At 34.9% G+C, this 16228-nt stretch overlaps 1 protein-coding gene across 1 annotated transcript in view; it reads right to left on the reverse strand.

The window, feature by feature from the left end:
* Nucleotides 1-636: 636 nt before the first annotated feature.
* The window catches only part of BOD1L1 (biorientation of chromosomes in cell division 1 like 1), a 35744-nt gene continuing 20152 nt past the window's right edge, over nucleotides 637-16228 (reverse strand). Inside the window, exons 12-24 of the mRNA XM_026846693.1 lie at nucleotides 15074-15117; nucleotides 14077-14164; nucleotides 12922-13001; nucleotides 12161-12245; nucleotides 11119-11186; nucleotides 9746-9821; nucleotides 9631-9665; nucleotides 7658-7703; nucleotides 5270-5304; nucleotides 5079-5160; nucleotides 4482-4632; nucleotides 2625-2768; nucleotides 637-1480 (exon numbers count right to left, since the gene is read on the reverse strand). Coding sequence (XP_026702494.1) covers nucleotides 1372-1480; nucleotides 2625-2768; nucleotides 4482-4632; nucleotides 5079-5160; nucleotides 5270-5304; nucleotides 7658-7703; nucleotides 9631-9665; nucleotides 9746-9821; nucleotides 11119-11186; nucleotides 12161-12245; nucleotides 12922-13001; nucleotides 14077-14164; nucleotides 15074-15117 — 1043 coding nt within the window. The 3' untranslated portion in view covers nucleotides 637-1371. The remainder of the gene's footprint in view (nucleotides 1481-2624; nucleotides 2769-4481; nucleotides 4633-5078; nucleotides 5161-5269; nucleotides 5305-7657; nucleotides 7704-9630; nucleotides 9666-9745; nucleotides 9822-11118; nucleotides 11187-12160; nucleotides 12246-12921; nucleotides 13002-14076; nucleotides 14165-15073; nucleotides 15118-16228) is intronic.

Consider the following 16228-nt stretch of genomic DNA (forward strand, 5'->3'; position numbering starts at 1 on the left):
AGATATGGCTCCAATCAAATACATTTTTAAAAATAAGTTACACAACAATACAATTAAAGGATAATGAAATATAGCAACTCAGATTTTTGGCAAACATTTTATAATTTTTATATAAAAATCTCAGTAAGAAACCAAGCAGAATATCTGACAGAAACATCTGCCTTACAACAAGTTCAAAAAAAAACCTCACAAAAGAAAGAAAAAAAGAAAAAAAGAAAAATTCCAACCCCCCCGAATCCTTTTTAATTATAAACCAGAATATCAACAAAACACTTAAAATAATCTCAGATTGTTTGGCAACTTATCACATGATAACAAGAGACACATTTGATCATAAGAAAAGTTTAACTTTATATACAACTTCACTTGAACATTTGCTCTTACCAGAGTTAATATACATTAAAAAAAGATTCTGGCAATAATACCAGGTTCTATTTTTAATACCTTTGTATAAAACGTAACGTAAAATGCTGAAACTCTATAATTAGGAGAAGTGACATTTGATTTCAATGGGTCCCTCTTTGCTGAAAAAGACAAATACTGAAAGAACAGGTGTTTAGTGGCAAAATAAAACTGTTTCATTTCAGGGTAGTGTTGGCTGACTGCGAATAAATCTAACCTAATACTATTTATTTCTTGAGGTTGGTAGTAAATTCACAAGTGAAAATATAATCTAGTAAGATTACATTTTAAACTTTATACTTTGTCACAAATGTGAACAGAAAGGAGCCAAGTGCCTTTCACTATGCTAAACTACTTTCATGCATGCGAGAAAAATACTTTACCAACTGTCTGAGCGTATTTTAGAGAACTTCAGGTTTTAGAAAGCCCTGGGGGAGCAGAGGGGAAGTTTCCTACCAACATCTGCATAGAATGTAAAATATATAATTAAAAAAACCTAAGGTATATACTAAAGTTTACAGACCAATGCTTTCCATATAATAAATAAAATGTCCATAATTGATTAGATTCATACACAGAGTAAAATACAACCTATTTTTACAAGTTTATATACAAAGTGTATTAGTAGGCCCAGGGGTGCCTCATGGGTTGGAAGCATCTGCATTAGCATGTCACATTGGGAAACCCCAACTTTCCAAGTCAGTGATAAAATATATAACTACTTTGTTTTTCATTCAGATACAAAGTAAACTTATTTTTCATCTGAAATAAATGTACATAATATTCTGTATAAACAATAGTTCATAAAGCTGTTTAAAATGTAACTTAAAAGTACTGCATTGATTAACTTAGAGCTCTGAAACAAGCACGTGCAAATCCCTTTGCTTTAAAAAAAATAGAAGCACAGATGATTTTTTTTTTTTTCTTTTGACTCTTGACTCTTCCATGAACAGTACTAGCTGGTAGAGATTATCGTTTTGCTTTCTTTACTGGTGTCTCCTCTGTTTTCTGCTGGCCTTTTCTCCGTACCACTGTTGGGCTGTCTTCCCTTTTACGCTTGGTAGACTGCACCTTTAACCTGAAAAGCATTATCAATAATTAATTTTTTACAATGGTAGGACCTGCAGAACAAAAAGGGTGGTCAGGCATAATCCTGTTTAGAAGATGGAACTTAACTGTCCATCTCTGATTAATTATCAGGATATATTACTTAAAAACTTACTATTAAAACATTATATACCAGCACAGACCACAGGGAGACCTTGCACACTCCCATCACATCTTAGCAAGGTACTAGTTCTTTATGTTGGAGAGTGTTCCAGATGCAGAATTTGGGGCTAGAGCTCTCCTCCTTCCTCCTCATCTCTCTTGGAAAGACTTGTGGATTATAACAGAATAGAATGGACATTATCTTGTACCCTGTCTCACAAAGACAGAATAGCAGCAATAGTGGCTTAAGTCCCACATACACAAGAGGGAGTAAAAGGCAGACTTCATGTACTCCTATCTTGATTTAAGCATCCACATGTAAATCCCATCACATTAATTGTAAGCGTGGCTTAAACTCTTGGCCATTCATAACCATGTGAAGCAATTAACATGATGTGAACAGTGACAGCTGATCAGTGCATGATACACATGTTCTTGAGGTTCAGTTTGAAGACACAGCCACATTTCATAGTGGATGACAACTAAATATATTTGGCATATAACCCATTTTACAAGTAAACTGCAAGATGAATAGCAACTGTACACCATATTTATTATTCCTTTGGGATTTGACACTGTGATCTCAGCTTTAAAAAGTGTACCAGGGAAGGAGAAATATTTTTGAAACTTGATATAAGGACTCTCAGAGTTTCTTCTCCTTAATCAGCTGATCTTAGATAGAACTTTGAAGCATTAGAATCATGTCATCATATGTTACTTTAACCGGAACCACAACTGCCTTATTCCAGCTAAAGTTAAAATACTGCAGATTCTCCCAAGAGGTTTTGGAGGACAGAAAGAAAAATTCTAGTCTTCCAAATGTTAAAGGAAGGACAAAAAAGAAAAAACATAAACAGAAGAAAATCCTTTAAAAGCTTTCATATATCACAACAGAACACAGCAAAACTAGACTGCTGTTCAGGTTTTGAAACAGCATATTACATATAAGGAAAAAATCAATGTAGTGGCTTCCAAAACAAATAATAGAAGTGGATTCAACTTTTAATACTTACTGTGTCAATGGAGGAGATTTATTAATTTTTGTATCACTTGGAGATCTTTTTTTTACTGCTAGGTTCTGTCGTTTTCTAGGAGAAACTGAACTTGGACTGCTGCCTTTAGAAGTTGCACGTGTGTTTGGCTTGCTGGGCTGCTTTCTGTAATACAAAAGAATGATGAATGTATATATAACAAAATACTTTTACCAAGTCACTTTCTTCTTGCATTCCAAGTGCAGAAAATTAAGACTGCACAGTATTTGCAACAAGGAAATCAAAGTTGCCAAAAGAAACAGTGAAAAAAAACATTTACATGATTCAACACAAAAACTGCAATGCCAAGTTGGGTATTTTCATATCAAAGGTAGAATCAAAAGGCTACTTTACTGACAAAATTTAACTAAATAAAAATCCTAGTTAGAAATCTGCAGTGATGTTGGTACATGTGTCTGTGTTTAAAAAAATACTACCAGCAGAAAAACAAAAGCAGCAAAGGCAAACAGGCTGCAGAAGTTAATTTGCTTATCTAGTGTTAAAAAAACCCCAAAAACCAAAACCGAACTCCTAATGGCTTTAGTATCTACCAGTTCAGAAACATGAAAAAACTGGTTACTGGCGATTAACTTCAGTTTAGTAAACAGGTTACTTAGAAAAGCTGGTAATCTAAAAATGCTGAAGATGAAGCAGCAGCACCTTTCACAGAATTATTTTCAAATGCTACCTATAAAATGCAGACTGTTTGCAGCACCCTAAGAAAGAGATGCTTTGTTCCAGTCAGAACTAGAAAGATAGAACTGGAAATCTCAGACAAAACACACACATCTATCTATAAATAAAAAAGTAGATGTTTCCACAAGCAATCAAAATGAAAACACTAGTATCTAAGTTTTTACTACGATTTTAGAGTTAACAGTTATGTGAGACTGAAGAACGTCCCTCTGCCTTCACCCAAACAAAGCTATTATTTGCAAAGTAGTAGTGGTAAAACTTCACAGTTTGTATTTAAGTCAAGACTACATAACTACTTTCTCATTCAGCTCTGAAATGATGAATTCAAGAGCATACGAACAGTGCTTCAAAATAAGCCCCCAAACTAACATATAGTATGATATCCTCAGGAATAAAGTAAATCCAGTGAAATTACAGAAATCTTACCATGAACATAAAAACAAAGCCCGGACTCCAATTCTGTTTTGGAAGGCAGCAACATAAATTAAAAACTTCCCAAAGCTGATACCTTTCTCTGTTTCCACAACAACGTCAAGAATATGAGCTCTGCTATAATTCTGTTTGTCCTCAAAAAGGCAGACATGCTAAGGGAGATGAAGAACATCTTGAAAACAGAACTCTTGCTACCACTAGTCTTTTGCAGTAAGATTGCTTTCTGAGCTTGCAGATCACCATACGAGAAATGAAATCTTCCAGTGCTGCAGATTCATGTATTTAATTTGGATAATATTTGGAAAAAGAAATGGACATGGAAAATTACATTTTCACCCTGTTCCAGCTCCAAATACCAAATGGCAAACTGCACAGTCAAGTCAGAAGTTTTTTTACCTGTCAGAACTAAGTGCCCTTAGACCCAACTTCCAAGACATCACTAGGATGAAGGCTGCCAACAGGATCAATTCTCACCTCTTGACATATGTTTTTTGAGACCCTAACAGTTTCCTCACCTCCCCTTTTGATACTTCATCCCTAGAAGAGTGGTACTGGAATCAGAACCAAAATAATTTGAAAGCTCCCATCACTTTAGAAGCCCCCCCAAAAAAACAAAGAAAAATGAACACAAGCAACAAAAAACCACGAACAAACTCCACAACTGAGAACAATGGAGAAAAAAACCTGCTGTTGGTGTTTCTACACAGTTACCTTTGAGCCTCTAATCTTGTGGCTGATCTAGTTGTGGCCCCAGAATGTGATTCATCATCATCTTCATCTTCTTCCTCACCTTCTTCCTGCTCTTTTAGTTCATCTTCAGAAGACGTTAATTTCCGACGTTTTCTTTCTGGCTCCAATGTTTCTGTCCATGTAAAATTTTACACATGTGCTATAATTTTCCAAAAGCCCTCCAAAAGGATATGGACACTTAGTTTAGAAAAGATATTCTATTCACAAATCCCATTTTAAGTAAGTAATTTTCCATTTCCTTTATGTCTCAACATTTTTAATTCACACTTGTTTGACTTAATCTTGCTAACACATTCACCATAGTTTACTTATGCAGCTCATAGCCAGAATTCATAGAAAATTCATGAGGCTTTATAGAAGCATCTGGGATGTAGCAATTCTGACATGAGATTACAGCAATTTACACGTATTTACATAATATTTACACTAGCTGTAACTCAATGATTTTCCCTCAAGAAAGGAAAATTGAATACAGCTTATCTCATTGCTATTAGTAAAGAGAAATGCACAGTAATATCTTCTCATTCTGTTAGAAGTAGCACAGTTGCATGTTTTTACCAGTTTCCTCTGACTGAACCAGAGAACGCCTGGGCTTTCTTCCCCTTTTACGCACAATCATTTCTTTCTCAGCTTCATCTTCCTGAAAAAATGGAAGTAAGTAAGGCAAGAACAATTTAATTTAAATAGAGAACAGACATTTTTCATTAGATACTGCATATAAGCTTACAAATTAAAATGGTTGCACTTACATTTGTTGTTTCTTTCTTATTAGATATGTCTATACCTAAAAAGAAAGGAAAGAACAAAACTTAATCCTGCACTTAACATTTTTTGCTGATCAGTTTAAACAGGAGCTCTTTCAAACTCTGTCAACTCTGCATAAACATCACAGAAGCTCAGAAAACATTTAAAGTCTCTAATATAGAATAGAGCTGTGTTGTATTTTGTTATATACAGACTGTGATAATGATTTTTTTTTTAAGTAGTAAGGCTTTATATGAGTGAACATATGCTGTTTTGTTTTAATGAAGAAGCAAAAGTTAATTATCCCTTTTAACTACTGTCAACTAATTATAGAATGACAGAAAAATTTAGCTTGGAAGGGACCGCTGGAGGTCATCTAGTCCAACCTCCTGTTCAAAGCACAGCTAAATTAATTGATTCGATCATACTGCTCAAGATCACGTTCAATTCAAATCTGAAAGTCTTCAAGAACATGTCAGTGTTATGGGAGGATGCTGCCTTCAGAAACTGGGCATCTCTTAACTGCATGAGTTGTATTCACTGAAAAGAAACTCTCTGCTTCCCACTCTATACACAGGTTGTCCTGGGTTCAGCTGTGGTAGTTAATTTTCACAAGAAGCTGAGAGGGGGTACAGCCAGGACAGCTGACCTGAACTAGCCAAGGGGCTATTTGATACCATATGACATGCTCAGCATGTAACTGGGTGAGCTGGCTGGGGGAAGGAAGGATCATGGCTTGGGAATGGTCTGAGCATCAGGTTCAAGGTGGTGAGCAATTGCATCGTGCATCACTTGCTTTATATATTCTTTTATTATTACTTCTCTCCTTGTGTTGTCCTGTTAAACTGTCCCTATCGCAACCCATGAGCTTTTACCTTTTTCTTCTGATTCTCCTCCCTCCTGCACTGGGGCAGGGGGTGCAGGGCAGGAGTGAGCAATCAGCCACGTGGTACTGAGCTGCCAGCTGGGCTTAAACCACAACACTAGTCTGACCCTATCTCAAACCCTTGTGCAGAACACCTAAAAATTACCAGAATAAGTTAACTGCAGAGAGGGATTCCACTTTGTTTTCTTTTCACTGCCAGAGGTTTTTCAACCCTTTTTCTCACATGAATGCTAACATATGATGAAAAGTTTAACAGGATATTTCATCCACTTTATACACTCTTCCTAATATCACTGTGACACCAACAGCCTTTTACCTAGAAAATGAAATGTTACTTAACATACTAAATTAAGCTTTAAGTGCAGGGTCAGATGTCTGTCCCTTTTTGAATAAAAAGCAAACCAGAATGCACTTTTATACCTTTCCTGCATTCTTGTCTGTTCTCTTTACACTTGATAGAAACCAAGTACCACATGACCAGCTAACTCTTCAGAGACAATTCTGAAGCATATGGATTAAAGCTGACATTTCAATCAATGCAGAGAAAATAGGAAATAGTCCATATGTGCAGTGCAGCCAGATTAATATCTCTGTAGAAACCTAAGCTTCTGGAAACTCCAGAAGATTTGTTTTGAAGACTTGGTTTTCTTGGATTTGTTGCATGAATGTATTTGTTTACAAACCATTTTTTAAACCTGCCTTTCAGGTTCATCTGCTTCCAGAATGGATTTTTAAGTCTATTTTATGAATGGTCATAATTAAAAAGACACATTTAAACACCAGTGCAGTTCCAAGCAGACTCCATACATCCAAAAAATTAACTACACCCTCTAAAATTCACCGAAGTTTGACCTGCTACAAATCACAGCTGTTTGAATAGGAAAGAGAAATAGAAAGTATCTCACTTTATTTGACTTTAGTTAAAAATACACTTTTAGTGCTTCAAAGTTAAGCAATCATCACCTAAAGATATTACAATAGTTGTGAGAGGGGAAAGAAATATCCCCCCCAAGCTACCACTAAGGTCTCTAGACACATATCCACAGATAATCCAATTAAATGAACAAAATTTCATTTTTTCCCTACATGTATTTTAAAACAGTTAACATAGTAAATGTGATTGATAGTCACTGTATGAAAGAAAATAAGCAGAAATGGAAAAGACTCACTAAGAACCAGTTTGATGGTGTACCTGCCTGCCTTTGAAGCTCTGCCATGTGCCTATCCACACAACCTAATTATCTGGTATATTCTGCAATTCATTATTCAGCACTTAGCAGTGCTGCTCCATCTTTGAAATAAGTTATCAAGTTGCTCTTTGAGTAAAAAACTCTCTAGGAATTAAGGACAATTCTTCACTGTTCTGTTTATTCAGATGTTTTCATACGTTGATAATACTGACTGCCAGGGATGACGTTTAGGTAGAATCCATGTGATTTTCTTGAAAACCCTCTTTTATTTATTCCATCTTTTGTTTTATTTGTTAAAGCAGACATAATTTCCATACCTGTTTGAGGTGTTTTTCCTCTATTTGCAAAGACAGGAAACTGCAACTGAAAAAAAAAAAAAGTGGGTTTTTTTTACTTAAAAGAAAATAGAAAAATCCAGGATTGTATTACAAACACAGAAACTTGCTCCCATTCACAGCAGAACATATCTGCAAATGTAGAAAACATGAATATTCTAATGAGCATACAGAAAGCTTGTAACCAAGTTTCTTAACAGTAGCATGCATTTTTTCCATTTATGATATTTGAAATGAGTCAAGTCAGCCCATAAACAAAATAAATCATAGCACGTCCAGTAACTTGATTGAAAGTAATCGCAATAAGAGACACAAAGTTAAAAGCAGTTTCAGTTGAGTATGTTTCTGAAAAATTATTAAAAAAGTTTAGTGTAGTCTCTTTATGTAATGACACATACAGATTTGCAGAATTATAAACCCCCAGAATTTTGTATTTACTCAGAATATAGAGAGAACTATGTATAATTACATAACCTCCTATGATGATTGTCCAAAAAATCCAGTTGCTTTCATTACTGAACGACTACACTAGGATGTCTATGCATCCTTTGAAGTAGCAACATGTTCTCAAAGCATCCTAGGGGAAACTGTCAGGCAAAGATATCATCTCACCTTACAGACCATTAGATGAAGGGCAGATATTGGCTTCTTCTGAAGCCTGCTTGTAAATTGGCTGACACACCAATCAGTCATCACTAAGAGGTATAAGACCTTTAAAATAGTTGAACTAGAACAAGATGATTCTGTTCCAGTACTGAAGGTGCCAAGGTATATCTATTTCTGAAGGGGATTTTAAAATCAGTTTTAATTCTTATTTGACAAAAAACCCCCAAAAAACCCCGCAACAAAAAAAAACCCCAAAAAACAAACCAAAAAAGTCAAACACCAAAACCCACACCAGTTCAAATTACTTTTCATTAAATTAATATGGGGAAAAAAAAATAATTAGGAAAAATTAGGAATTCTGAAATAAAACTCTACCAGACCTATAGAAGGGACAGGACTCAAAGGGCTGCCTGAAACACTGTGGGAACAGAACAAGCAGGGATGAGAACTCCTGCCACCTACAGCTTAGGTAAATTCCCAAGACTTCCAACACTGATGTCAGCTAGTGTCTCACCAGGCAAGCAGGCAAACCCCATGAGTTTCAATACAATTTTGTTTTTAAAATCACCTCTTTTCTATGTGGTAACGTTGATTCTGACATACATGAATTCCCAAAAAAGGAGCCTTTTACCAAAATAAATCCAACTAGTTGTACTCCACAAATACGCCTGATCCATTACTACCCTGGTGCTGTAACCCAACTGCATTGCAGAAACACTCCCAACAGAATGCTTTCTTAATGGTGAATGTACTTCACAGGGGTTATGGAATTAAGATACAGCTGAGCTTTAAAAGACAGAGGTATGTTTCATGAGCTCTTAAGTTACTAACCTGCATGTCTCTACCTTTTGAATGAAATGCATTTTCTATTTACAATACATAGAACCGCATTACACAATTTATTTTACAGATATTAAGAGTTACTATGAGCTATTATTATGACAGGTTCAGTAGAGAAAAAAAAATCTTAAGTTCTCAAAACAAAGTCACCACTGATCTTCAGGACAAAATCACTCTCAGCATAAATTAAAAAAGACACATGTGCACACAATCATAATTTCATCTTGTGTACAAGTATATTGCTAGCCAGTGTAACACAGCTTTGTATTAAGTATGTTGTATTATGTTTGATCCTGTTAGGTTATTTGCAGTGTTCTGACTTAATAGTATATTTTACTTACAAAGTTCAGTTATATTGGGAGATACTATTAATATTTTTTGTTCACTTAGACTGAAATCAATTATCAAGTTTTCTGTAAGATGTTTCTGAAATATTCTTAATGGTTAAACAGAAAAATGGCTTTTGAATTACTGTTTTAAATGCACCCAAACAAAATAAAGGCACTTACATTCCCAGTGCTCATATCAGCTTTTGACTCCCCACCTGAGGGAAGAAATATGAATTCAGAACTTGAATGTCAGTATTTTCCTTGGTTTTCCACACAGGTATTACGCACTACTTACCACCAGGTTGTACAGCTTCAAGAGGATATTTACGAGGCCTTCCCCTTTTCCGCTTCACTATTACAGGCTGATTTTCCTATTAAAAGTAAAGGACAAAAATATTTTAGTTACATTTAGCATTTGAGCAATATAATACAAAGACTGCTGCTAATTTCATAATGTGATAGTGGCAGAAGTAGTGCTCATCAGTTTAAAAATACAGATGAGGCATATTTCATAGGAAGAGACACTGTCTGTTATGAAATCCATTGATATAGATGGAAAGAAACAAGACAACACCCAATTATACAAAATTCTCAGTGGCTGGCCTCAGGCACAAAGCAAGCCTGAGAACACAGTGCCTTCTGCCCCCTTCCCCTCAACAACTTGGTCTCACAAATACTGATGGCTTACCCTATATATCCTACCACACCTTTTCAGTCTTACAAGAACTCCAAACTTTGTATCCTGTAAGCCCTTTTTCCCAATGACATATAGCACAGGCTACATGTTGTAACAGTTGAGCAAGTGCTATTAAGCAGTCAATATCCTAGTTATCTCAATATGCAGATTGGTGACATTGTCTATATAGAAAAGCCCTTACTTTGAAGTTTAAGCTTTGAAAGAGAACTTTAAGTAATGAATATGTTTAGATGTTCAGATCACAAAGATCCCCAAACTCAGATCACAAAATCCCCAATAATAAACCTTCTTTCCTTGCAAATAGGAGAAAGTGCCTCAATTCAGCATTTACTGAAATCTAGCAATGTCTCCCTCCACAATGGATCTTAGTGACTCAAGCCTTGAGTGAACAAAAATAACAATTTATTCTTTAAATTTATTCCACTTCCAAATTAGAGGCAAAAGCAGCAAATGATGAAACCCAATGTCTTTATGAGAACTGTGTCCATTTCGAGGGGTCAGCAACAATTTTAAATCTCTAGGGTTCAGACATTGTTTACAACCACCACTGCAGAAAAACAGAAGTATATGCCTAAGAGATAACAAAGAAATTAAAAATTGTTTGGTGATATTTTTAAAAGCTAGCGACTGAACTGTCTACACTTCAGTTACGAGGTTTTCGGAAAACATGATTTCTATACAACTCTATAGAATTACTTTCTATTCAATATATAAGTACTATTAAACGTAGGGAGGGAGTTACTTCTACTTCAATAATCACCCACTGATGTCTTATGGTCTGTGAGCTTATACTTTGTGATACAGAACTGCATGAGCCTTTGGTACTTTACAGTACCAAACATAACTTTTCACAGCTATTTCTGCATTGGTAAAGTCAAGGTTTTAATACTGCTGTCCACAAAATAGCAAGTACTTATTTTCAGTGTGCATCTGCATTATCTCAGTTAATTAGTTAGTATAAGACCACTCACCTCTGGAGAATTTTCACTTGATTCTAGACTGTGCTTTTCAGACATTTCCTGTTCGATGGTAAATTCATCTTCACACATACAGGGGGAAAAAAAAAAAAAAAGAAACTGTACACCTTTGTTTTATTAGGCAAAGAAAAACGTACAAGCCAGCACTAAAGCATTAATTCATTCTGTCGCCCAAAATTCCCCAGAAACACCCATCAGAAACTAACACTATTTGCCTTGTAGCAAGAATATATTGGTCTGCCAAAATGTTTCCCTGACACTAGATAAGTTAGACAGGTCATCTAATTTAAGGTAAAAACAAAAGCTGAAGAATATGACCCACTGTAAAATGGTAAGATAAATACAAGCCACTATTCAGTTTCCTTCCACATTCCATGAAACAGGAAGCTGAGGATACAAGCTCACTGCAGAACATTTTCAGACTTGTCAACATGCTCCCTGTAGAGATGAAACTACTAATAGGTCAAACTCACATTAGGGAAGATACACTGTTCACCAAAAGACAGACTGAAGTTACACCAAAGCCAATATTAACACTGTGGATGCACCATCTTTTATTACTTATTTTAGTGCAATTAGTAAGTCAACTACGATTATGCAAGTTGCACTCTCTTTCCTGGTTAGTTTCTCTACAGAAATAAACAAGACTCATTTTGAGGTGGTTATGTCAGTTTTTTTCATGGAAGGACACCTTTTATTTGTAGTCAGTTAAGAGTTCTTGTCACATACCCTGATCATGCTAATCCCCTATCCACCTATTTTATGTGCAATTAGATTTCCTACCCGAGGTACATACTGAAGTAATAATGGAATGGATGGGTGACAGTACAGCAGAAACATCAATCTGCTCTTGCTGCTAGAAGAACTAGGAGTAATGCAGTATTTGATAGTAGTAACAGAACACAGAGCAACTAGAGAATATGTGCAAGTATTTGCTGGGATCAAGTTCATAACTTCGTTCAAAATCATTCAAATGATAAGAAATTAGCATTCAGTACAGGTTCAGAAAATTGCCCTGAATAGGTAGTTTCATTACCTTTTTCTTCCACAATACTTTTAGGAGGCGTATGCTTTACATCAATTTCTTTGGACACTTCTGCTGTATCGCCTGAAATAAGTTCCTACATTATTTTGAAACAACAAAGAAAGGAGCATCTTATTACAAATATAACTGTCAGTTACTTATACTAAAAAAAAAAATCCACACCCCAATACATGAGTAGTTATTTTATCCATTAAGATTTTGTAACATTTCTTAAAAACTGATGCTGAGAAGCTCAATCAAAATAAATGTGAGAGTCCCAAATATTCTGTACTCTTAAAAGGAATATGTACTCTTAAAAGGAACATCTATTTCATCCTAATTTCCTGGTTTTGACTTAGAAGGAAGGGATCAGTGCAAACCCAGAACTTGGGTAAAGTCCAATATCCTCTTGCAGATCTCAGATCAGTATGACCATGAAGATGCTGAACTGACTGGACAGCTGGGATCCTGCAATGCTCCATGCTAGCACAAGCTCCTAACTATTGTGCAAATGGTCCACCACAACTCAAACAGATTCAGGTGCTGTGTGCAACAACACAGACCACTGCCTTTTTTTTAATTCTTATTTGTCTCCCCTTTGAAAGTGAGTATCATTCTATAGTCAGTTATTTTGTATTCAAGACAATCCAAAAGTAGTTTACAGCTAATAATGAAAATACCTCCAAAAATAAACTGATACAGAAATAAAAATTTAGACTTCAATCTTATTTCCATTGCAATTGCAGAACATTGAAAAACGTTACTGAAAATACCTTGATGTTGTCAGGTTTTGTTTTGGAACATGGACTTCGTTCATCATCTTTTCTCACATTCTGAGCAATCAGCTGGTTGCCTGCAAAAACAAACAACAGTTCAGGCGTTAAAAAAGTGCCTTCTGCATTTGTCAGATTCTGATGCCACTTTTATGTTAGCTCACCATTACTGTGATTCAAAAGATTCTGAAAAGCATCATCTTATTTACAAAAATATGAACAGAAAATTATGCTAGCCCCTCTTCGAAAAAGGGAAGACCAAACAATTACAGAAAAGCAATTCCACGTTTCTTGTATGTTATGGGTGGGGGTTAGGGTTTTTTGTTTGTTTTTAAAGATAAACTCGTAATTGAAAGTTGACAGGTACTACATCAAGAAATAAAACATCAACACCAACTCATCTGGAGACAGAGAAAGCAGTTAATGCTATGTGGGACACATAATGAATACAGCATGGTTTCTAATTACTCCATCAAATCAAAATTCTTAGAACAGGAATAAAAAATGTTATAAAAATGACAGTATTAATTATCTTTTAAAAAATTGTTCTGATGCTGGAAAGCCAAAAATAGTTGAGGACAGAGCTTGATAGGTATTACACAGTCAGGTATCATCATCGTGTCCACGAAATGTCTAACTTATTTCTAAGTTAATTTTATCTAACTTTAGCTTAGAAATGTTTATGCCATTCAGTGGACTGACTTCTCACTTCTTGCTTCTAAACAGATAAAAGGTTACACTAAAACTTAGTTCTTTCCAATCTAGCAGAAGAAAGAAGCCAGCCTCAAAGTCTATTGAATGGATAGATATCCCTCTGATGATCAGCTTTCCTCAGCTTTATATTCCTTCCCTGTGTTTTATTAAAAAGGAAAAAATTAATAATTATTTTAAAGGCTAAAGACAAAGTTTTTCACTTACAATCAAAAAAGATACTATAATACTCTTCCATGCAGTATTAAATTTGTTCCCATATTTTTATCAATATAGTAAGTGTAGTATTAAATGTGTTTTGGGAAGAATGATTGCTTTGGAGTTTGGAATTTCCCATATTCTATTCTTTCCTCAAAAAAAAACATTTTATGGTCTAAACACAGCAGAACTTTGTTTTGCAGCAGAAAAGCTTTACACAAATTTGTGTAGTTCTGCATCACTTACAGTTTTCTTTATCCATTGCTCCTGAAGGTTTACATTGTATTCCTCTAGATCTCTGTTCTTCAGTTATCTGGGTATCCAAGTTTTCCACCTACAAATAAAACACAAAGATAATTCCTTACCTTCTTTTTCTTTAAAGTTTATAAACACAGAAGGGAGAAAGATTTTCCTACTTGCTACTTTCAAGTACAACAAGCATTACAGTGGAAAGTATTAGTATAACAAAAGCAATTTATTCCTAAAGCTCAAGTAATATTACTACTATAGAATAGCACCATAAAAGAACTTCTGCTAATTAATATTTTTAATGAAAAAAGTCTCAGTTTTAATTAAACACCCAACTAAGTGCTTTAAAAGCAGTCTATCATGGCATTTCACACAATATTTTTGTATTTAAAAGGATACTCTCCTACATGCAGAAGCAGAAGTAGTATCTCACTAACACCAGAACTGTGGCCAAACAGCATTATAATACAGTAATAAGTAAATTTACTACTCGAGTTTAAGAAACGACAGTGACATTATTTTAGCTTGTCATCTGTGTTAAATGTCTTGTTTCTGCTCCTTCCTTAAGAAACACTTTACATTTGCAACTTTCCCAGTCATCCCTTTTATACTTATAAACTCCCAAGTTCTTGTGAAATCACAGTATACTCCATTATAATAACAGGTTTCTAGTCCTGATCAAAATAATCCCTGTTTTTGTCTTCTGTTCTCAAGGACAATCAAGCTTCTCTTTTCTGCCAGTTAACAAGTCTTGAAATAGTCAATAGACTGTGGAACAACAATACAATAAGATTTATTGGCTGGCAAACTTGAAAGAATAATTAAACATCAGCCTACACAGCTGCACAGTCTCAAAATACATAGGCTCTGCGTATACAAAAATAGTATTTTCCTTTAGAGAATATTTAATGTAAATAGAAGTAAATGCAAGTAAAAAAAAAAAAAAAAAAAGCAGCACAGACTTAGAGAGCAAATTTAAAATCCAAGAACTTACACGAGAAGTTTCTCTTTCTAAAGCAATACTCCTCTGCAGCAAATCTATTAAAAATAATTACAAAAATAATCAGAAAAGTTTAGCAAGAGCGAAGTATCACAGTATCCTCTACTTCACCTCTCTGAAAGGATTCCAGAGTACCTGAAACTATATAAAACTTTCAAAGTTGGAAATGAGGCATCTGATCTTCTCTTTAACAATACTCAAACAAACAAAAAAACCCCAAAAAACAACCCAACCCAAAAAAGAATATGGATTTCTAAAGCAGAGGATAACTGAGAATAATTTTATGGCTAAAATACAGGCAATCATAGGGCTGTCATCTTTGAAATATATGGTAACTTTGACATTTCAAATATAGTTCTAACATTTGAATGAATCAGATTTTTATCCATCACAACCCTAGATGCAGGATCAAGGGATGAAGAAAAGTGTGATAAAAACTATGCTGTAACATTATGCTTCCAGAGATCTAAAGTCTGTGTGATTGTACTAGTCAGACCTGTAGCTGCTACAGTGCACATGAGGAAATTGTCCAATTACTAAACTATATTGTACTCTAACTCTGATAGAGAGCCTTAGCCTGCCATATTACAAAAAATGTGGAAAATAATTATGAATTATGGGAGCTCATGAGTGCTCTGCACTTTTGAAAAAATTCCATAACTTTCAAAGCCATTTCATATAGATACACAGAGTCATAAAGAAGTTGCTCCATCAGGGTTCTACAAAACTCTAAAAGCCTGATTCATAAAGGCACTGAATTAGAAAAGCTGCTAGAACATTAAACAGTATTCTTTTAAGCTACAGTAAGAACATAAACCCCATGATCCAATAAACCCACTGTATTCTACACAGAATTTTATATAATTTGTAGCTAATTACCTAAATCTACATGCTTTAGCTATACTGTTCAGTTGCACATCTTTCAATTTTTAAAGCAGTGTCAAATGAAGAGCTAGATCCTACCCACTCAAACAGAAATGATTTGTTTACATTCCAAGGAATCTTGGACTACTAAACTACTGTGTCTGCTGTTCATACTCATGACAGGACACACATTTGTCTTTTAAACAACTTCCTTTTACGTACGTTGAGCTATATGTATATATGCATGTATATACATATAAAGAGAGATTATTGTACAGTGGGAGA

Source organism: Athene cunicularia (assembly GCF_003259725.1).
Source record: "Athene cunicularia isolate RWA chromosome 4 unlocalized genomic scaffold, athCun1 chr4_part1, whole genome shotgun sequence".
NCBI classification, from domain to species: Eukaryota; Metazoa; Chordata; class Aves; order Strigiformes; family Strigidae; genus Athene; species Athene cunicularia.